Source organism: Panthera uncia, assembly GCF_023721935.1.
Source record: "Panthera uncia isolate 11264 chromosome A1 unlocalized genomic scaffold, Puncia_PCG_1.0 HiC_scaffold_17, whole genome shotgun sequence".
NCBI classification, from domain to species: Eukaryota; Metazoa; Chordata; class Mammalia; order Carnivora; family Felidae; genus Panthera; species Panthera uncia.
Window position 1 is genome coordinate 11219823 of NW_026057577.1, and position 23192 is coordinate 11243014.

A 23192-nucleotide genomic window follows, 5' to 3' on the forward strand; every position below is an offset into this window, starting at 1 on the left:
AAGTTTACTTACTTGTTTTGAGAGAGGGAGAGAGAATGAGTCAGGAGCAGAGAGAGAGTCAGAGAGAGAATCCCAAGCAGACTCTGTGCTGTCAGTATGGAGCCTGACACGGGGGCTTGATCTTACAAACTGTAAGATCACGGCCTGAGCCAAAATCCAGAGTCGGATGCTCAACCAATTGAACTACCCAGGTGCCCCCCCAAACCACTTTATTTAAAAAAAAAATTTTTTTTTGCATCTTTATTTTTAAGAGAGAGAGAGCGCGTGCGCAAGAGCGGGGGAGGGGTAGAGAGAGAGGAAGATACAGAATCTGAGGCAGGCTCTAAGCTCTGAGTTGTCAGCACAGATCCCGACGAGGGGCTCGAACTCACAGATTGTGAGATCATGACATGAGCAGAAGTCACACGCCCAACCAGCTGAGCCATCCAGGTGCCCCTCCCCAAACCACTTTATTAATATAATGCCCTTGGAAATCTTGAGAATGTCTCTCTCTCTCTCTCTCTTTTTTTTTTTTGTTTGCTGTATTTTTTAAACAAATTTCCCTTCCTTGTACATATTGGGGACACTGAAAGTTTATTTTTGTACCTCCTCAATCACTATTATTATTTTGTGAAAACAGCTTATTTAGCATGTGTTCCAAGGCATCAGATTGACTGACTTGGTTAAATTATAAGTATCCATTGAATTTATTTGTTATTTATTTATTTATTTTTTTAATGTTTTATTTTATTTTTGAGAGAGAGAGACAGAATGAGTGGGGTAGGAACAGAGAGAGAGGGAGACACAGAATCCGAAGCAGGCTCCAGGCTTCGAGCTGTCAGCACAGAGCCCATCGCGGGGCTCGAACCCACATACTGTAAGATCATGACCTGAGTCGAAGTTGGACGCTTAACCGACTGAGCCACCCAAGCGCCCCAATATCCATTGAATTTAATACAACATGTGGTTCTGATTATATACATGTAATACCATTACCTTCCTCACATTGATGAAATCTGGTACTCTAGGTCATTATTTCAAGAAGACATATGGTAGTCACAGAAATTCTGAAACTTTTAAGTCAAAGTGTTGCTCTTGAGGTAAGTAATTGGCATTTTGGCTAAATTTGGCTCATGATTTTCTCAGTCATAAAACAGGTAGTAGAGACTGGAAGTTCTGGTGAGTAGCCTCCAAAAGTACGCTAGCTTAAAGCTCTAATGCAGCTTTGGTTGAACCGCCAGGTAGGTGTACGTCATCGTAAGCTGTCAAGGGAGGGCTTGTGAACTTCTGAATTTTCTCCCTATTGCTGTTCGGGAGAGGCAGCCATAGGGAGAGTTGTTTTTAGTATATGTGGATAATATAGGTTATTTATTTTATTTTATATCTTATATTATTTTCTTTTAACTCATTTATTTTTAAAGGAGTTCTTTTTATTTTAAAGTTGTTCAAGTGGTACACATTTTTCCTACATAATAAACTAATGTCTTTAGATCAAGGAGATTATTTTGGATACAAAAGAAAGAAGACTTCTCAGAGGTTCTATTCAGATGGCTGTCTTCTTTCACGTATTGGTCATAAAATTAATGTGTATAATGTGTGAGTTTTGGAAAATATGTATGAAAATGATAAAAAAGACTTAATTTCTTGCTTTATGTATGCTCTTATAATAACTCACATTTTTGCAGACCTCATCAAAATGAAAATTACATGAATGAGTATTTGTATTTGTATGTCTAACTAGAGTACCGTATACTTGAGGACATGAACTGCCTTTCTCTGTAGCACATAATAGATACTCAGTAAATATATTTGAATGAGGAAGGTGGACATTACTGTCAATTATTATTAACATTTTGGGGTTTTACCTTCTAGTATTGTTTTTTCTAAACATCCATTGCTTTTGGTAAATACTGGTAGTTTCCACCTCCTATAAATCATAGAACTTAAAGTAATGTTTTTTTTTAATTTATTTAAAATGAGCTTCATTTGGCATGATCCAGATAATGAATTGTACTATGATTTTGAGTTGTTGAAATTTACAAACACAGCAGATTCTTCCGCTTTTTCTTAACATTTCTCACCCATGTGTGAATAAAGGAATCTTCAGATACTCTTCTGTGGAGTATCTAAGTTTTGAATACCTGCATGTGTGCTAATAGCTTGCTTTTTGTGTTGTAGGCTGAGAACAGTTTCAGTGAGGAAGAAGAAGAAAAGCTTCAGGCTGCATTTTCTCTAGAGAAACAAGATCTTCACCTAGTTCTTGAAACAATATCATTCATTTTAGAACAGGTATTTTTATTGCCCCAAACCTCCTAAACATGCTTTCTTTACTGCATATCTGTATTGCTATGATAGCTATCAATTTTTTTTATTTACGTACTTTTTAATTAAAAAAATTTTTTTAAGTTTATATTGAGAGAGAGAGAAAGCACACGCATGATTGCGAGCTAGGGGGAGGGGTAGAGAGAGCCTTTGCAGGCTGTCAGCACAAAGCCCGATGTGGGGCTCAAACCCATGAACCGTGAGATCATGACCTGGGCTTAAATCAAGAGTTGGACACTTAACCCACTGAGCCACCCAGGGGCGCCTATCGCTTTTTATTTTTTCAAAAAAAGTATACGGTTGGAAGCTGTGAATATATTGTACTTGAGAATTTGAAGGTAGTAAAAATATTTGAATGTATGATTTTTTCCTACGGTATTGCAGTCTACAAAACAATCTAAATGTTAATTAGCATGAGTAAAGTATTTAACAACGTGAATCAGGGCTTCATTGACTTGAGACAGGTATAAAACATTTTAATTCATTGTTACTGGGTTTATAACTTGGAGAAGTGAGCGCATTTTATTTAAGAAATTTAAGAAATGATTTCAGGGGGATTTATTTGACTAGGATGATAAAACATTTAGAAAAGACATAGTTGTCAAAGGACTTTTTGTCATACAACTTCTTCCTATTAAACTGCCCTTTTGCATCCCTTTTTCAGCCATTAAATGTGGTTCAAGTCCCATCTCCTCTCACTGTAGCTTTGACCCCTTGCACTTGGCAGTTTTGCCCTAATTTGGATTCCTTTTATCCTTGGCTCATCCGAGTGGAGCACATTGTTAGTCTTTGATTATTTCATGTGTGTCAGCCTTCATTAGGTTTTGAATTTGTGAGGGACCTGTCATATTTTTAATTCACCTTCTACAAACCTAGCACATTGCTGGACTTAAAATAGATTTCAATAAATTCCTGTTGGGTGACTTCATAGAATACTTGTGAAATAAAGTTTAAATAGTACTGTAGCTTCATAGGCATTTTAGTGAACAGATATGGTTAGGAAGACAAGTACCCAGGCGTCTACTACACACAGCCTTATGCAGATTACAGGTCAGAAACAGGACTATGGCTCTGAACCCTGGTGAACCTCCAGTAGAAGGAGGGATAATCAAGGAGGACCCAGCAACATGGACTTCATGAGAAAGTCGTTCCAGAATAATGTTAAGAACTAGAACAGATATTATTAAAAATGTTTTATTCTCACATGTTTACAATATTTTATTATTGTAAACTATTATTGTATGTTTACAATATTTATTACGTATGTTTACAATGTTTTATTATGTATTACCTAGGAAGTTGGGTAGACGAAGGTGGTTTTGAGAAAGCGCTTCCTGGAAAAAGTTTGTTTGTTGGGAAATGAAACCGTTGTACGTTTCTTTGAAATAGTTCAGTGAAATGAGGAAATGATAGCTTATTTTATTTGCTTACATTATTTATTTATTTAAGTAATCTCTACACCCAGTGTGGGGCTCACGGTCATGACCCTGAGGTCAAAAGTTGCAGGCTCCTCCGTCACCCCAGAAATGATACTTTAAATAGAGTATCACTTACATAGCTAACGTAAAGAAGACATTTTTCCGTTAAGTGGATTTAGGATTACTTAAGACACAGGCAAAAGTGGGAAAATGTAGCCTGAATAGTTTAAATTAGGCCATTTAACCCTGCGTCTCCCTGTTGTGTATATTATTATTGGTAAATAGATATAAAACACTTACGGGATGCCTGGGTGACTCAGTCGGTTAAGTGTCTGACTTCAACCCAGGTCATGATCTCGCGGTTTGTGGGTTCGAGCCCTGCATCGGGCTCTGTGCCAACAGCTCAGAGCCTGGAGCCTGCTTTGGATTCTGTGTTTCCCCTCTCTCTGCCCCTCCCCTGCTCATGCTCGCTCTCTCAGTCTCTCTCAAAGAATAAACATTAAAAAAAAATACATAAAACATTTCTGATAGAAATAGGAAATTTTTTGTTGATTTAAATCATTTAAAAATAATTTTGTATTTGAGTATAATTCAAGGGATCTGAGTATCAGGGACAGAGGTAATGTTTGCCCTCTCGTAACTAGGCGGTGTATCACAGCGTGAAGCCAGCGGCTCTGCAGCAGCAGTTAGAGAGCCTTCATCTCAGACAAGACAAAGCGGAAGCGTTCGGCAATGCTTGGTCTTCTATGGGTCAAGAAACAGTTGAAAAATTCAGACAGAGGATTCTTGCTCCCCACAAGGTATAGGGTTATACTACCCCATGATATTTTCCAGTAAGAATGGCAAAAATGGTTGTACTGGAAGGGTTTTCAAGGTGATCATGTTTTGTACAGAGGCAGTCTGGCAAAAGAAAGAATATATACACTAGGCCTTAAGGTTATTTCCATACGTATTGGACACCACGATGTGATTTAATTTTACTTACGGTTTAAAATATGTCTCTGTAACTTCAGAATAGGAATGAGTCAGTCTGTTTTCCCTTTTTTTTTTTTTTTTTTTATCTTGGGCAGAGTGGGCTATTCTTGTTAACGGTGTACCTGTGTATAAGTCTTACGATATGTTTACTGAATCACGTAATTGTGTGTGTCTGTATTAGTGCCTAGCAGAATGTACTTGGTATGTGTGGAATAGCAAATAGCGAAAAAGGGAGCACTTTGGGACAAATACAAAATAACAGCAGTGTTTCAAAACTGCTGGGGGACCTTTAGTCACTGTTAATAGAGGTTAAGTTGATCATACAGATTTTGACCTTTTTTCTAATAGTAGGTTGTATTACATCACTGATTTTCAGATTTACAGCCCGCTGTATTCCTGGGATCAGTCTCATGGGTTGTTGTGTATCATGCTTTTTATATGTTGCTGTTTGATTTGCTTATGTTTTGTTAAAAAATTTTCCATCTGTGTTCATGAGGGCTCTTGGTCTATATAGGTTTCTCGTGATGTCTTTGGTGGTATCAGAGTGCAACTGACATTGGAAAGTGAGCTGGGAAGTGTTCTCACCTCCTTTTCCATTTTCTGTAAGAATTTGTGAAGGATTGGTATTATTTTACACTTTGCCAGCATTATATGAGAGTTCTAGTACCTTGTCAGCACTTGGTATTGTCACTTTTTTAAAAAAATATTTTTTTAAAAATATTTTTATTTTGAGAGAGACAGAGAGAAAACGAGTGGGGGAGGAGCAGAGAGAGAGGGAGAGACAAAATCTGAAGCAGGCTTCAGGCTCTGAGCTGTCAGCACAGAGCCCAATGCGGGGCTTGAACTCATGAACCGTGAGATCATGACCTGAGTCAAAGTCAGACGTATAACTGACTGAGCCACCCAGGTGCCTCACATTTTTTTTTTTTTTTTTTAATGTTTATTTCTTGGGGAGAAAGGGAGAGTACAAGCAGGGGAGGGGCTGAGGAGGAGGGGAACAGAGAATTGGAAGCAGGCTCCGTGCTAATAGCAGAAAGCCCGATGCTGGGCTTGAATTCACGAGCTGTGAGCCCATGGGCTGAGCTGAAGTCAGACACTCAACCAACTGAGCCACCCAGGCGCTCCATTGTCACTTGTTTTTATCAAAACTATTCTGTTAGGTTTCTTGTGGTATTTTGTATTTTTAATTTGCGTTTTCCTAATAACAAATTATATGATCTCTTTATTTGCTTACTTGTCTCCATATATCTTCATTGGTAGAATATTTGTTCACATCTTTTGCCTAATTGTATTTCCACATTGTGAAAGATAAGGAAGTTCCATTATAGGAATTTAAAGGACAGTCTCAGGAGTAAATCCCAGCATATGGAAATGCACGGGAATTTTTTTGTTCTGGGTTTTTCAAATGTGTGGAGGGTGTTTGTTTTCTTTCAGCTTTTGTGAGGTTTTTATATATTATTCTAGGCGTGTGTCCTTTCTCACCTATGATTTACGGGAAAGCTTTTTATTCTAATGAAGTTTGATTTATCAGTTATTTTCTTTTATCGATCCTTTTGGTTTTGTATCTAAGAATTTGTGGGCTAATGCAGTATCACAAAGATTTTATTTTCTTCTGTTTTATAGGTTTATTTTTTCCATTTAGCTCTAAAATCTATTTTGAGTTAATTTGGTATAAGGCTCAGATTAAATTTCCTTTTTTCTGCGTATAGATGTTCATTTTAGATGTTCATTTATACACGTCCAGCATAACTTACTGATAACATCTTTTTGTCCCTGAAGTGCCTCACCCTTTTGTCAAAAATCATTTGACATGTTTGTGTGGGTCTTTCTCTGGACTCTCTGTTTAGACCATTGATCTTTCTATCTTTATGCTAATATGATACCTTAATTTCTGTAGCTTTGTAGTAAACTTTAAAAGTCAAGTATTGTGAGTCTGCTAACTTTGCGGGTTTTTTTTTCCCCATAATTGTTTTGGATATTCTAACTTCTTTGACTTTTTATATAAATTTAAAAACCAGCTTTGCTAGTTTTAAAAATCCTGCTGGGATTTTTGATTATGTTTAACTTACAGATCACTTAATAGAGAAATGACTTCTTAGCAGTACTGAGTATACCTCTCTATTTAGGTCCTCTTTGATTTCTTATGTCACTTTTGTTCATTTTTCAGCCTACACATCCTTCATATGTTTTGTTAGATTTATGCCTGAGTATTTTGTGTTTTTGGAGTTGTTGTAATGGTACTGTTTTTGAAATTTTGGTTTTTAGTTGTTTCTTGCTAGTATATAGAGTTGATTTTTGTATATCGACCTTGTATTCTGTGACCTTGGTAAATTCCTTAATTAGTTACAGCAGTTTTTTTGTGTGGATTTTTTGTGATTTTCTTTATGGATAGTTACATTGTCCATGAATAGAGACCGTTTTGTTTCTTCTTTTCCAGTCTGTTCAGCTTTTATTTTTTTCTTGCCCTATTGCACTGAGTTGGACTTTTTTTTTTTAACGTTTATTTATTATTGAGAGACACAGAGAGACAGAGCATGAGCATGGGAGGGGCAGAGAGAGAAGGAGACACAGAATCTGAAGCAGGCTCCAGGCTCTGAGCTGTTAACACAGAGCCTAACGTGGGGCTCGAACTCACAAACCGCGAGATCATGACCTGAGCTGAAGTTGGACGCTTAACTGACTGAGCCACCCAGGTGTCCCTGAGTAGGACTTTTAATATGATTTAAATAGGACTCAGAAGTCCAAACATCCTGCCTGCTTCCAATTTTATCTATCTATCTTTTTAAGATGTTTATTTTTAAGCCATTTCTGTGCTCACCCTAGGGCTCAAACTCACAACCCCGAGATCCAGAGTTGCATGCTCCACCAACAGACCAGCCAGACGTTCTGCCTTGTTTCTAGTTTTAGAGGGAAAGGGTTCAGTCTTTTACCATAAAGTATGGTGTTAGCTACAGGTGTTTAAAAGTGCCCCTTTATTGTTTTCATTTCTCTCCTGTTTTTTTTTTTTTTGAACTCTGCATTCTCAGTGTCCTCAAGCATTCTCCACATCATTACTTCGTTTTACATCAGTTAAATTTCTACTTTTCCCTACATCCTTTACAGATTTTAGGTTTTCCCACTTTGTGTCCCTGAAATTCTTCTTTCAACCATTCCCATTTTTAAGCAATCTCACTTGCCTTTTAATATTTGCCTGCTTTCTGTTTGTATAATTTTATTTTATAGAGTTCATTTTTTCTTGAATTTATACAAGTATAGTATACTCGCACAGTTAAACATTTTTTTTCTGCTTCCGTTAGTCAGTAATTTTTCAGTGTCTTCCAGATGATAGTATTTTTATTTTTATTTTTTAGAGAGAGAGCAGGGAAGAGGGATAGGACGGGGGGAGAGAGAGAGAGAGAGAGAAGAGGAGAGGGGGGAGAATCTTAAGCAGGGTACACGCTCAGTGCAGAGCCTGATGTGGGGCTCGATCCCACAACCCTGGAATTGTGACCTGAGCCGAAATCAAGAGTCAGACACTCAACCAACTGAGCCACCCAGGCTTGTTCCTTTTTCTATTTTTAAGGTAATATTTCTTCTCCAAATTATGTTGCATTGTATCAATATCTAAGAAGTGGTTTAGTCATTTGCCATATAAAACATGCAGGAAAGTTGTAAGGACATGATTAATTGTACATCATTCCCTTGATAATGCAGAAAATTATCTTTTATTAATATAGATTATCTGAGAGGATAGCTAATACATTATTTTTTATTTTTTTATTAAAAAAATTTTTTTTAACGTTTATTTATTTTTGAGACAGAGAGAGACAGAGTGTGAACAGGGGAGGGACAGAGAGAGAGGGAGACACAGAATCTGAAACAGGCTCCAGGCTCTGAGCTGTCAGCACAGAGCCCGATGCGGGGCTCGAACTCACAGACCGTGAGATCATGACCTGAGCCGAAGTCGGACGCTTAACCAACCGAGCCACCCAGGCGCCCTGCTAATACATTATTTTAATACCTTAAACAATTAATACAGTGGTAGCAAACTTCCTTTTTTGTGCAAGTATAGTTGACACACAATGTTATATTAACTTCAGATGTACAACATGGTGACTCTCCAAGTCTGTATGTTATGCTATGCTTACTACAAGTATAGCCCCATTTTGTCATTATACACTGCTGCTACATTACCACTGACTTTATTTCCTGTGCTTGTATGCCCATAACTTATTCCATAACTGGAAGTCTGCATCTCCCACCCCCCTTCACTCATTTTGCCCATCCCCTATCCCTGTTTCTCTCTGGCAGCCATCTGTGTAGCCTCTGTATTTATGGGTCTGTTTCTGCTTTTTGTTTGTTTATTCATTCTTTTGCTTTTTAGATTCTACACGTAAGTGAAATCCTATGGTAATCGTCTTCTGTTGGAGTTATTGGACTTGGTATAATACTCTCTAGGTCTATTCGTGTTGTTGAAAATGGTAACATCTCATTCTTTTTAATGCTCGGTACTATCCCATTGTGTATATATAGCACATGTGTCTCGATTCATCTATCGATGGACACTTGAGTTCTTCCATATCTTGGCTGTTGTAAATAGTGCCACAATAGACATAGGGGTGCGTATATATTTTCAAATTAGTGTTTTCATTTTCGTTGGGTAATTATCCAAAGAATTACTGAATCACATGGTATTTCTACTTAAAAAATTTTTTTTGAAGAAGCTCTACACCCAATGCAGGGCTTGAACTCATGACCCTGAGATCAAGAGTCACTTGCTCTACCAACTGAGCCAGCCAGGTTCCCCTCTGTTATTAAGTGTTGGAGGAACCTCCATGCTCTTTTCCACAGTGGCTGCACCAATTTACATCCCCACCAGTAGTGCACAAGCATTCCTTTTTCTCCACATCCTCGCCCTGTTCCTGTCTCCTTGATTCTCACCATTTTGACAGGTATAAGGTGATATCTCATGGTGGTTTTGATTTGCATTTCCCTGAGGATGAGTCACATTGAACATCTTCTCATGTATCTGTTGGCCACATGTATGTCTTCTTTGGAAAAAGATCTGTTCAATTGACCAGTTTTTAATCAGATTGTGTTTTTGGAGTTGAGTTTTATAAGTTCTTTATTTTGGATATTTACCCCTTATCCGATACATCATTTGTGAATATCTTCTCCCATTCGGTCAGTTGTCTTTTCGTTTTGTTCATTGTTTCCTTTGCTGTGCAAAAACATTTTCTTTTGGTGTGGTCCCGGTAGTTTATTTTTGCTTTTGTTTCCCTTGCCTGAGGTGACATATCTAAAAAAATGTTGTGATGGTCCATGTCATATTTGCTGCCTATGTTTTCTTCCAGAAGTTTTATGGTTTCATGTTTCACCTTTAGGTCTTTAATGCATGTTGGGTCATTTGTATGTGTGGTGTTAGAAAGCGGTCCGGTTTCTTTATTTTGCATGAAGGTGTGCAGTTTGCTTAGTACTGTTTATTGAAGACACTATTTCCCATTGCATATTCTTGCCTCCTTTGTCTCAGATTAATTGACCATATAAGCACGGGTTTATTTCTGGGCTCTATTCTGTCCCATTGATCTCTGTGTCTGTTATTGTGCCCGTACCATACTGTTTTGGTTACCACGGCTTGGTAATATATCTTGAAATCTGGAATTGGGATACCTCCAGCTTTGTTCTTCTTTCTTGAGATCATAGCAAGCATTTCTTGTGTTTATTGAGGGCCACATACTCTGCTGGGTGCTTTGTATCTTGTAAAACCTGCTTATAGTTATAGCTTATATTTAAAATACAACTGAGGTTTAGAAGGATTAAATAATTGGTTCAGGGTCGTGTAGCTGAGTAAGTTTGACACAGTAGTCACCCTTGTAAGCCATTATACTATACTTCTACCTAGGTGTTACCTACAGTTTTTCCGTGAAGAGTGGTTGACATAGTTTTGTGTGTAAGTAGGATATCTTTGGAAAGGAAGAAAATAAAACCTCATACATAAAGTGTAAGTTTATCACCCCAATCAGTTGGTCTTTTGGTAAAACTGACCTGAGAATCAGATGTATTTTTTAAGCCTTGTTTCTCGTTTTTTTAAAATATTTATTTAATGGGGCATGTGAGTGGCTCAGTCGGTTGAGCATCTGCCTTCAGCTCATGTCATGATCTCACGGTTCGTGAGTTTGAGCTCCGTGTGGGGCTCTGTGCTCACAGCTCAGGGCCTGGAGCCTGCTTTAGATTCTCATTCTCTCTGTCTCTCTCTTTTTCTCTCTCCCTGTCTCCGTCTCTCTCTCTGCCCCTCCCCCACTCACACTCTGTGTCTCTCTCTCTCTCCCCTTCAAAAATAAATAAATGTTAAAAAAAATTTAAATACTTATTTTTGAGACAGGGTGTGGAAGCAGGGGTGTGGGCAGAAAGAGAGGGAGAGAGAGAATCCCATGCAGGCTCTGCGTTGTCATCGCAGAGCCTGATGTGGGGCTCGATCTCACCAACCGTGAGGTCATGACCTGAGCTGAAATCAAGAGTTGGATGTTTAACTGACTGAGCCACCCAGGTGCCCCTTAAGCCTTGCTCCTTTTAAGTCATGCTACCTCTGGCAGCGATAATGCTGTCTTCCTTTTTGGCTCTGATATTTATTTCGGCTATGTGTGAAAATAGATCCTGTCCATGGCAGAGACTTGTTATGTAATGAACAAAAGGTATATTTACAGTGCTGCTTTTGGTAATTTAGGGGCTCACGTGCATAAACTCTCTGTGCAGTGCTGGCAGAACATCTGTGGGTAATAATTCTAAGTTCAAAGAGTCAGGTTCCATTAAATAATAAGTTGTAAAATCGAAGGTGCTTATTTTTGATTTAATTTTTTAAAACACCTCCTTTTGTCTTATATTATTTAGATCCAATAAGAGAGAGGGAGATTGAAAATTAATCTTAATGGTAGCCTTTTGCTGGATATGATTGAACAGATTTTTAAATTTTATCCTATTTCACTTTTTTTTTTTTAATATGCTTTATTTTAATCTTTTCGGAGACTTGAGACTGAAATGTCACCATGACTTATTTGAATTTCGTATTCTTCCCTCTTTTATCACCATTGCCTCTGTCAGCATTGTCCTCCTAACAGGGTCTTCTCTTGATTTTTGTTACAATGCCTGTGCTACAACATGTATTAAATTGCGAATTTCCTTTCAGACAGAACTTGAATGCTATACTTCATTTTACTCCTTAAAGTCTGCTAGGAGTTCCCGTACATATATTCCTACTATATAAATGTAAAAACTTATATGTCAGATGCTATTGACTTGTCTATTTTCTGAGACCTGAAAGTGGCAAAATGGGGATTTATTACAGGGAATCACACTCGTAAGCCATTATGCTGTATTACCGTAACCTAGATGTTAGCTGCACAATTGATACTAGAGAATATAAAGGCTTATTTTTCTAAAATAATTTTACATTCCAAATTAACTTTGCTCCTCAGTTAGTAACAGATGTGATGATGAGAAATATATGTAAGGCATATTTTAAGCACTCTGAGTAGCCAGCTCCTTTTCTTAAAATGCACTTATATGTTAGGGAATTCTTAAATACATATTTGACACTTAACGTTTGTTTCCAATGTTTGAAGTAGGTTTATTTATTTACGTTTTTAATATATATATTTTTAATGTTTATTTATTTTTGAGAGAGACAGAATGTGAGCAGGGGAGGGGCAAAGAGATATAAGGAGACCCAGAATCTGAAGCAGGCTCCAGGCTCTGAGCTGTCAGCACAGAGCCCAACGTGGGGCTCAAACCCACAGACTGTGAGATCATGACCTGAGCCAAAATCGGATGCTTCACCAACTGAGCCACCCAGGTGACCCTGTTTGAAATAGGTTTAATGGGAATTTCTCTCACTGAGAATGTTCTTTACCAATTACTTGGCGAATTTATTCATAGTATTTACTCACTGCATTGTACTCTAGTGAAATTTCATCCTATCTTGCAGGTTCTTGAGAAGTCTCTGTTTAAAGTTGGATAGCCACTGTTTCTGAGGTTGTAGTGTTCCTATAACATTCTTACAAATGTATCCCCTTTTAGCCTTTAGAGTACAATTTACTTTATCGTTAAGTGCAACAGCTAATTGTTTGAATTACTATTAAAAATACCTGTTTTTTATATGGAGTGTAAGAAATTAGACATTTGGACTTGATACTTGCAAAATTTACTGTATTATTTTGCTTTAGTATTTTCTTTGACATCCTTGTTTCATTTCTTTTGGAATCCTAAGGATGGATAAATAGCTTTATATAAAGAGGGCAGAAAGAGCACACTTCATGCAGCTAAATCTTGAGATTTTTAAGAGTTCAGTCTGATGAGTTTCAGAAATTATACACACCCATTTAATCATTATCCATAACAAAATAAAGAATTTCATCACCTGGAAAATGCCTAATGTTGGTTCCTCCGTTCCCACCTTTGCTTTCCATCACCAGCGATTGGTTCTGTCTGTTCTTGGATATAACGTAAATGGACTCAGAAAAATGTGTCTGACTAATTTCTCTCAACGTGATATATTTTTTGGATTCATTTATGTTGTTACTTGGATCAGTCATTTTTCTATTGCAGAGTAGTATTTCATAGTATAAAAATACCACCTTTTGTCTCTCCATCCCCATGTTGATGGACATTTAGGTTGTCTCTAGTTTCTAGCTATTATGAATTAAGACTGTTGTGAACATTTGTGTACAAGTCTTTGTGGACATATATTTTAATTTTTCTGGGATCCATACTGAGGAAGGGTTTGCTGGCCCCCTGGAGCGAGATCTGAGAGTTTCTATTTAAGTTTGAGCCAGCCTGTGCTGGGTGGTTTGGGGAAACTCATATAAATGTGAATCTATCACCTTGTGTGGTTCCCGTCTTAAATGAGTTGAATTCCCTTAACTTCTACCTGCTTTTAGCCATTCTCCAATGCCTTCAAATCATTGTTTGGAAGATATTTTGTATAGTGGTTATAATTTTATTTGTAAAGAGGGTAATGTAATATAAACTGTTTCCTACCATTACCAGATTAGGAGCTCTAAAAGTGATTTTTTTTGGGGGGTCTGGGTGGCTCAGTCGGTTGAGCATCCGACTTCAGCTCAGGTATGATCTTACAGTTTGTGGGTTTGAGCCCCGCTTCGGGCTCTGTGCTGACAGCTCAGAGCCTGGAACCTGCTTTGGGTTCTGTGTCTCCCCTTTTCTCTGCTCCTCCCCTGCTCACATTCTGTCTCTCTCACTCTCAAAAATAAATAAAACATTAAAAAAATTTGTTTAAAAAGTGATTTTTTAAAATCCTAAGTCTTATTCTATCTCTCTTTTACTCCAAATCCACCAAAGACTTTCAATGTTTCTTATAATAGAAGTCAAATTTCTTAGGATTCCCCATGATCTATAACCTCCTTAGTCCGCTACCTTATCTTGTTGACCTTCTCCTTTTAACATCCTTCACCTGGCTGACTTTGGTCACCTCTGATCTCTTTACTTCAAAAGCCCTTCTCCTGGAGATTCATATGACTGGCTTCCTTTTTCGACTCTTTTGTTCTAATGCATCTTTGTCATTGAATCTTGCCCTGATCATCATCATGAAAAGTGGCCACATCTCTGTGGTACTTTTTTACTTCATTTTTTTTTTTAACATAACATTTAGTCTTATCCAGCACATTATATATTTCACTTGTTTATTTTTAAAATTCTCTGTCTCTGTTACTAAACTGTGAGTCCACAAGGGTATTTGTTCACTATTGTATTTCCATTGCCCTAGCCCTTGGAAGATAGTGGGTTGTCAATAAATAATTGTTGGATGAATAAATGCACAATATCTCTGCTTTACAAGTTGTACTATTTTGAAGTGCAGTCTTTTAGGTTTTCTTTTTTTTTTATTAAAAAAATTTTTTTTGGTAACATTTATTATTGAGAGACAGAGCATGAGTATGGTGGGGGGGCCAGCAGAGAGAGGAGGAGACACAGAATCCAAAACAGGCTCCAGGCTCTGAGCTGTTAGCACAGAGCCCAACACGGGGCTCGCACCCACAAACCGCGAGATAATGACCTGAGCCGAAGTTGGACGCTTAACCTACTGAACCACCCAGGCGCCCCATTAGATTTTCTTACAAAGAAGGGTATTTGTACTGATTAGTGGAGAAAGACCAAATAAGAAGGGGGTATGGATATATTTTTTATTTCCTAGTATTCTTTTTTTTTTTTTTAAAGTTTATTTATTTATTTTAAGTGATCTTTACACCCAACATGGGGCTCTAACTCACCACTCTGAGATCAAGAGTCACACGCTCTTCTGACTGAGCCAGCCAGGCGCCTCTCTCCTAGTATTCTTCTGTTTTTATTTTGGTTGTACTTCAAACCTTTTGTGGTTCATTTATTTCATGACTCTTGAGGTTTGCTGGAATACTTGATTCAACCATTTACATTTTTTCCTTTTTAAAACTGGAAATATAGAAAGAATTGCTGTAGCTTGAAACCGAAATTCTCCCAGAAAACAAGGTGATGTCATTAGCTGTATTGCAGCAATCAATTAAAAGAGCTGTAGATCTAAGAGCTCCTTAATCAGTCTTATTTGAAACAGAAATGTGTTCTCTGCTTTATAAATAATTGCACAAAACCAGAACCATTAACAAATTAAATAAAGATTTTACTAATGCCAAAAATTGTGCTGTTAGCAAAATTACTCTTATGTGCCTAGCATTCAGAAATTGCTAAATAGAGTTGATGTACTTTTTGAGAGTGTTGCCAATTGTGAGAGCATTAGTTGAATGACATTTCAGTGTCCTCAACCTTGTGCTATCTTTTTCATAAATTCTTGGTATGCAGACGTGGCAAACAGTTTGAAGGATGGTTCATTGGTGTTTTCCCTCCTTTTCAGCTTGGATGTAAAGACCATGATTAGGTGTTTTGGCCAAGTCTGTGAGTCAAGGAGTATAATTAAGTTCCATGCCATCCTAGCGGTGAGACTAGGTTGGCTTTTGTGACATCTAAACTTAAGGATATAGATTAGGGAGTATCCCTAAGTTGTGATACTTACAGTAAAGCATTTGTACCTCTTATTATGATTTGGTGTAGCAGCAGCATTAACGAAGGGCATTGGCTTAGTCACTTTGGGAGTTTTGATGTTGTCTGGAGATTGCCTAATGTGTAGCCTTTATGATTTATGTAGTATGTTTTATGGAGGTTGGCAGTCATCTGGGTGGAGGATAGAGCCAGTATTAATTCAAGAAGTTTATCCGTTTGCATCTTTGTGATATATGCTAATATACTCACATCAGTGTAATATGGATGTCATATTACATAGCAGTCGTTTCCAAGATCCTGACATTGATTATACCTAACAGATGTCACAATGGAGGATTCTTTCTCTAGGATGCAAGCAGTAGTGAGTGTGGCTTGGTCCTTGGAAACTTATTGCCTCCTGTTCTTGCCCATGATTAGAGGGTGGCAGAGAGGGTGATGGGAGTGGGTGGCTGAAGATGTTCTCCCATTTGCAGCTGTCATTCTTCTGTTAAAACCTTTAGTGTGTTGTTTTTTGTGTTTTTTTTTAAAGTTTATTTATTTTTGAGAGAGAGAGAGAGAGAGAGAGAGAGAGAGTGAGCTTGGGCGGGGCAGAGAGAGAGAACTGTGAGATCATGACCTGAGCCAGAATCAGGAGTCAGACGCTTTACTGCTTCATCGAGCCACGCAGGTGTCCTGGTGTATTGTATCTTTAAATTTTTTTTTTTAAATTTTTTTAATGTTTATTTATTTTTTTACACAGAGAGAGACAGAGCATGAGCAGGGGAGGGGCAGAGAGAGAGAGAGAGAGAGAGAGAGAGAGGGAGGGAGAGAAAGAGAGAGAGGGAGACACAGAATCCAAAGCAGGCTCCAGGCTCTGAGCTGTCAGCACAGAACCCGCAGGGCTCAAACCCACAGACTGCAAGATCATGGCCTGAGCTGAAGTTGGACACCTAACCAGCTGAGCCACCCAGGCGCCTCCAGTATATTGTATCTTTTAAAAAACAATGTTAGTTGAGTTATAATTTACATAGTGTAAACTGTATCCTTTTAAATTGTACAGTTTGATGAATTTTGGTGCATGTACACCCATGAGATCACTACAATCAACACACAGAGCATTTTCGTCACCTTCAAAAGTTGCCTCATGCCCCTTGGAAGTCCCTTTTCCCCCTAATCTTGGCCCTAGGAAACCACTGATACACTTTCTGTCACTGTAAACTGCATAGCAGTGTATGAATAGAATTAATACAGATGTTCTTTTTTCCTGTCCGCCTTCTTCGTCTGAGTCAGATTTTGATGTTCATCCATAGTGTTGTGTGTATTAGTAGTTTGTGCTTTCTTACTGCAGCGTAATGTTCTGTCTTGTGGATATATCAGTTTGTCCAGCCACCTGCTCATGCATGGATCTTTGGGCCATTTCTGGTTTTGGGCTATTTTAAATAAATCTGTCAATATTCATATATACATCTTTGTTTGGACATATATTTTCATTTCTCTTGGATAAATACTCAGGAGTGGATTGATTGGTTAAGTGTTAATATCAAACGGTTTTCCAAAGTGGTTCTCCTATTTTATATTCCAGCCAGTAATTTTTTTTCACATAGTGGTCAACACCTGGTATTGCCAATCTTTAAAAAAAAAATTGTTAAGTTTATTTATTTTGAGAGAGCGAGAGTACATGCATGTGAGTTGGGGAGGGGCGGAGGGAAAGAGAGAGTCCCAAGCAGGCTCCGTGCTGTCAGCATAGAGCTGGATACAGGGCCCCATCCCACAAACCATGAGATCAGGACCTGAGCCGCAATCAAGAGTCATACGCTTCACTGATGGAGCCACCCAGGTGCCTCCTAAATTTTAGTCCTTCTAGTAGCTGCAAGGATAGTGAACCTAAAGATGTTGAGCACCTTTTATGTGTTTTTTGGCCATTTGTGTGTCTTCTGTGAATTATCTGTTCACATCTTTGCCCATTTTTGTATAGACTTGTCTGTTTATTCCTGAGTGGTAAGAATCCTATTTGATCAGTCTGTGGCTTGCCTTTCCTTTTTCTTAATGGTGACATTTGAAGAACAGAAGTTTTGGAGCACCTGGGTGACTCTGCTGGTTGAGCGTCCAACTTTAGCTCAGGTCATGATCTCACAGCCCATGAGTTCACGCCCCCTGTCGGGCTCTGTGCTGACAGCTCAGAGCCTGGGGCCTGCTTCAGATTCTGTGTCTCCATCTCTGTCTGCCCCTCCCCCACTCGAACTCCGTCACACTCTCTCTCAAAAACAAATAAACATTAAAAATAAATAAATGAAGAACAGAAGTTTTAATTTTGATGAAGTCCAGTTTATAATTTTTTTCTTTTATGGTTAATGCTTTTAATGTTCTACCTAAAACCTCTTTGCCTATCCCAAGATAACAAAGGTTTTCTTTTGTGTTTTCTTCCAGAGGTTTGATGGTTATAGCACTTACATTTAGCTCTCTGATCCATTTTGAGTTCATTTTTGTGTTGGGTGTTAAGTAGGGGTTGTTGTTCATTTCCTTCCTGTGTAGATACCTAGTTATTCTGGCATCATTTGCCCTGGCATCTTGGTCGGAAGTCAGCTAATGTGTCTATATTTCTATTCTTTTGCCAGTGGCACATTGTCTTTATTGCTGTGGCTTTGGATTAAGTCCTTTTTTAAAAAACGTTGTTATTTTTTTTCAAGTTTAGTTATTTATTTTGACAGCGGGAGCATGAAGGAGGGGGAGGAGAGGAGGACAACAGGAGAGAGAGAGAGAGCGAGAGAGCAAAAATGAATGAATCTCAAGCAGGCTTGGCATTGTCAGTGTGGAGCCCGATACAGGGCTTGAACTCACCAACCATGAGATCATGACCTGAGCCGAAATAAGAGTGAGACATTAACTGACTGAGCCACCCAGACACCCCTATACTAAGTCGTAAAGTTAGGTAGTGTAGTTCTTCCAAATTAAAACACACAGACACACACAGACACACACAGACACACACACACACACACACCAAACTGCTTTGGCTCTTTCAGATCATTTCCATTCCATTTAAATTTTATCTATCTATCTATCTATCTGTCTACCTATTTATTTATTTATTTATTTATTTATTTATTTAAGAGAGCGTGAGTGGAGGAGAGGGCAGAAGGAAAGAGAGAGAGAGAAACTTAAGCAGGCTCCACACTTAGCGCAGAGCCAGACACGGGGCTTGGTCTCACCACTGTGAGATCATGACCTGAGGCGAAATCAAGAGTTGGATGCTCAGCTGACTGAGCCACCCAGGCGCCCCTCCATTCCATTTAAATTTTAAAATCAGCTTGTCAGTTTCTATGAAAAAGTACCTGCTGGGAATTTAATTGGATTGTTCTCAATCCGTAGATCCCTTTTGGAAGAATTGACCTTCTAACAATGTTAAACTTTTAAATTCATGAACATGGTGTATCTCTATTTACCGATACCTTCTTTAATTTATTCCAGTAATGTGTGTAGATTTTCAAGGATCAGGATATACACAGATTTTGTTAAAGTTATCCCTATGCTGTTGACTGAATGTGTCTTCCCAAAATTCTTATGTTCAAACTTAACCTTCACGGTGATGATAGGAGGTGGGGTCTTTGGGAGGTGATTAGTTCATGGGGGCACAACCCTAATGAATGGGAATAATGCCCTCATAAAAGAGGCCAGAGAGAACTGCGTTACCCCATCTGCCTTGTGAGAACACAAAGAGAAGTCGCAGCCTGGAAGGGGGCCCTCACCCAACCATGCTGGCACTCTGATCTTGAACTTCCAGCCTCCAGAACTGTGAGAAATGTTTACTATTAAGCCACAGTCTGTTGTATTTTGTTATAGCAGCCCAAACCGACTAAGGCACTATGTATTTTCATGGTTTGGGTTGCTAGTATAAATGGGATTGCATTTTTTTATATTCCCTATTTGTTTCTACTGTCTTGAACTAATACTGATTTTTCACATTAATCTTGTGTGCCATAGCTTTCCTAAAATCACCCACTAGTTTTAGTAGCTTTTTAGCAGATAACTTGAAAGTTTCTGCCTATATGATGATATGTTACATCATAATTGTTTTTGTATAGTTTGTCTTCATCACTAGACTGAGAGCTTTGGGGACAGATTGTAAATTTATACGTTTTTATGCCACCAGCACCTACGATGGTATAAAAGTCAGATCCACACTCCCTTGGTTTTTCCCCTTTCTGGCTGCCTTTTTGGTCATGTTTCCTGCTTTCGTGGCCGTGACTCATTTCCACACTTTTGCATATAGCTAGGACTCAGTCCCTGGTTCTCTTCTATTTTCTTTTGTCCCTTCCCTGGCAATTTCACGTAGGCCTCGGGGTTTAAATGCTATTTTATAATTTTTTTTTCCTCTAGCCTGCGCTCGCCTACTTGATAAATTTATTGGATGTCTAATAAGCATCTCAAACTGAACATTAAAAAAAAACAAACAAAAAACTGATCCTTGGAACATTCCTCTTGGAATTGTTCCTGTAGTTTTCCATTTCAGCTAATGGTAATTTTGTTATTTTTGTTTTTGTTTTTCTCCATTTGTACAAGCCGGTCTTTATATCATTTTTTGCTAAAAATGAATAGAAAACTAGGATGAAAGTCTGATTCTCTTGGTAAGAAGTGTGGGTTTCATAAACTTAATGGAATTTACATAAAGATAGGAATCATTAGTACCCTGAAAGTACCAAGCTTTTCTCAGATTGGATACTTGTGTTTGGGCTGATATTTGTGTATAGAATACTTAGGAAAGCCACATGTATATAAAATGCTGGAAATTGAAGATTTGTCTTAATCTAAGGTATTACTTATTTTTAGCCATTGGGTGAAGGGGCTTTGTTATATTTTGTCCTAACTGCTCTGGTTAGGACAAAAGTAGACCCACTTGCGTTTCTTGTGTTGAACTACTTGGGAATTACTTGGTAACTTAGTCACCATTTATAATAGTATTCTCTGCCAATTTGTTCTGTGTTCCTAATGAGACGTTTTAGAATGCAACTTTGTAAGTAGGGCACAAACAGCTTAAAAGTGGGGGGGGGGGTAAAATTTGGGATCTCCTGGAGGGCCTCCAAAGGACAGACTGTTTAAAATGTTTGCTGATTTGATTAATGGATCTATTTGAGCTGATGATACGTCCGTTATTCATAGTCTCTATTATTTTCTTTCCAAAGAAAAGGTCAAAATTTGAGGAATAATCATCTGTACTCTTACTGGTATATAGAATGTTTCCAGTCAAATGTACTTCTAAATTGGTGGTGTTGTCTTGTGTCCTTGGGCAAATTCTGTACCTGTTTTGCCTGAGGAAATGTCTCCCTACATTATAATGGAAATACTGGAAACTTTTCTGTTTTAGACGAATGTAAAATTACTCTGACTCTATCATTTTAAACAAAGATTAATTGCATACACATACATACAGTCATGCTATTATTGAGAGATTGTAAGTATGACCTTTTAAATATTCAGAAATTGATTTTCCCAGCAGGTATTGCTTTCTTGGTGATACATGTTTATAATGAGAAATACTTCAAGGAGCTAACCTTATTAAACAGATTACATGGAATTGAAAAATTCCCTTCTCTGTGTGGAAGATGTAGAAGTTCTTACCTCATGCTTCATTTTTATACATCTAATTTTTGGAAACAAAGAATATGGAACAGCCAATTAGAATTATAGGGACCTTGTTGAGCAGTAGGTTTGCTTTAAGTGCTATAATCATATACCTAAGAATGAGGTGTAAAGATGAATTTGGCAAAATTTCTGTGATTATTTACATTTATTAATCTTTCTCCTCTTCTTCATGCCATTCCTCTTTTAAGTGAATTAGCCTTTTGATAATGATACATACACATGCAGTGGTAGGAAGTAATACAGAGAGATCCCTTATACCCATCCCCCAGTTTCCCCTAGTGATAACATCTTGCATAACTCTAGTACAATATCTCAGCCAGGACATTAGCATTCATCCAGTCAAGATACAGAACGTTGCCATCACCACAAGGTTCTTTTATGACCCTTTATGGCCTGATGATTCTCTTCCCATTCATGCCTGCCATGCCATACCCTTCAGGCAGCCACCAATTTCTTCTATAATTTCTATGTAGAACTTCTTCTGTAAAATCTGTATTTTACAGAAAAACTTCTGTGATTTCAAGAAGTATAATGTAAATGGAATCATACAGGATGTAACGTTCTGGGATTGACTTTTTTTCCCACTTGCCATAATTCTCTGGATATCCGTTCTGGTTTAACAACCAGAATTGGTTGTTATAATTAATACCTAATGAGGTATTAATAGTCCATTCCTTTTTATTGCTATATAGTATTCCATGGTATGTATATAAAACAGATTGCTTAAGCATTTAGCTTTTGGAAGATATCTACATTGCTTTCAGTTTTTGTCTGTTATAGCTGAAGTTGTCATAGACATTTGTGTATAGGTTTTTACATCAGCATAAATATTTATTTCTCTAGAATAAATACTCATAAGTGAAGTTGCTGGGTGGTAGGATAGTTATAGATTTAGTGTTTTATTTTTTAAGGACTTTATTTTTTATTTTTTTAATGTTTATTCTTGAGAGAGAGAGAGACAGAGCATAAGCAGGGGAGAAGCAGAGAGAGAGGGAGAGACAGAATTCAAAGCAGGCTCCAGGCTCCGTGCTGTCAGCACAGAGCCCATCACGGGGCTGGAACCCAGGAACCATGGGGATAATGACCTGAGCCAAAGTTGGACGCTGAACCGACTGAGCCATCCAGGTGTCCCAATTTAGTTTTTTTCTAGCTTTTTTTTTTTTAAGTTATTTATTTTGGGAGAGGGAGAGAGAGAGCTCAGGCATGCATGCATGAGCAGGGGAAGGGCAGAGAGAGGCAGAGAGAATCCCAAGCAGACCAGCATGGAGCCTGACATGGGGCTTGATCTTACAAACTGAGATCACGACCTGAGCCAAAAGCAAGAGTCGCTTAGCCAACTGAGCTGCCCAGGCACTCCTGTATATTTAGTTTTGTAAGAATCTCTCAAACCATTTCCCAGAGTAGTTAAATCATTTCGTATTCTCATCAGCAATGTATGAGGGATCCACGTTCTCTGCATCCTTGCCAGCATTTGGAGTTGTCACCATTTTTTATTGTAATTGTTCTGATAGGTATGCAGTGATACCTCATTGTGGCTTTTATTTGCATTTCTTGGATAACTAATGATGTCGAACAGTTTTTCTTGTATTTATTTGCCATCTGTAGATCCTCTTCAGTGAAATGTCTCTTTATGCCTTTTGCACATTTTCTAATTGGATTACTTCTTTTAAAAAAAAAAAAACTATTAAGTTTTGAGAGTTATTTGTGTATTTTAGATACTAATCCTTTCAAGTACATGGTTTGCAGATGCTGTCTTCCAGTCTGTGCTTTGACTTCTCATCCTCTTAATTAGGATCCTTTGGAGAGCAAAAATTTTTCATTTTGTTGAAGACCAATTAATCAGTTTTTCTTATAATGGATTTT

The 23192-nt window shown here is 38.0% G+C and overlaps 1 protein-coding gene across 3 annotated transcripts in view; it reads left to right on the forward strand.

Annotated features, from left to right (window-relative positions):
* Window positions 1-23192, forward strand: part of COMMD10 (COMM domain containing 10) — a 214711-nt gene that overhangs the window by 8451 nt on the left and 183068 nt on the right. For all 3 annotated transcript variants that reach the window (XM_049649063.1, XM_049649065.1, XM_049649064.1), the window contains exons 3-4: window positions 2158-2268; window positions 4364-4519. In XM_049649063.1, coding sequence (XP_049505020.1) covers window positions 2158-2268; window positions 4364-4519 — 267 coding nt within the window. The remainder of the gene's footprint in view (window positions 1-2157; window positions 2269-4363; window positions 4520-23192) is intronic.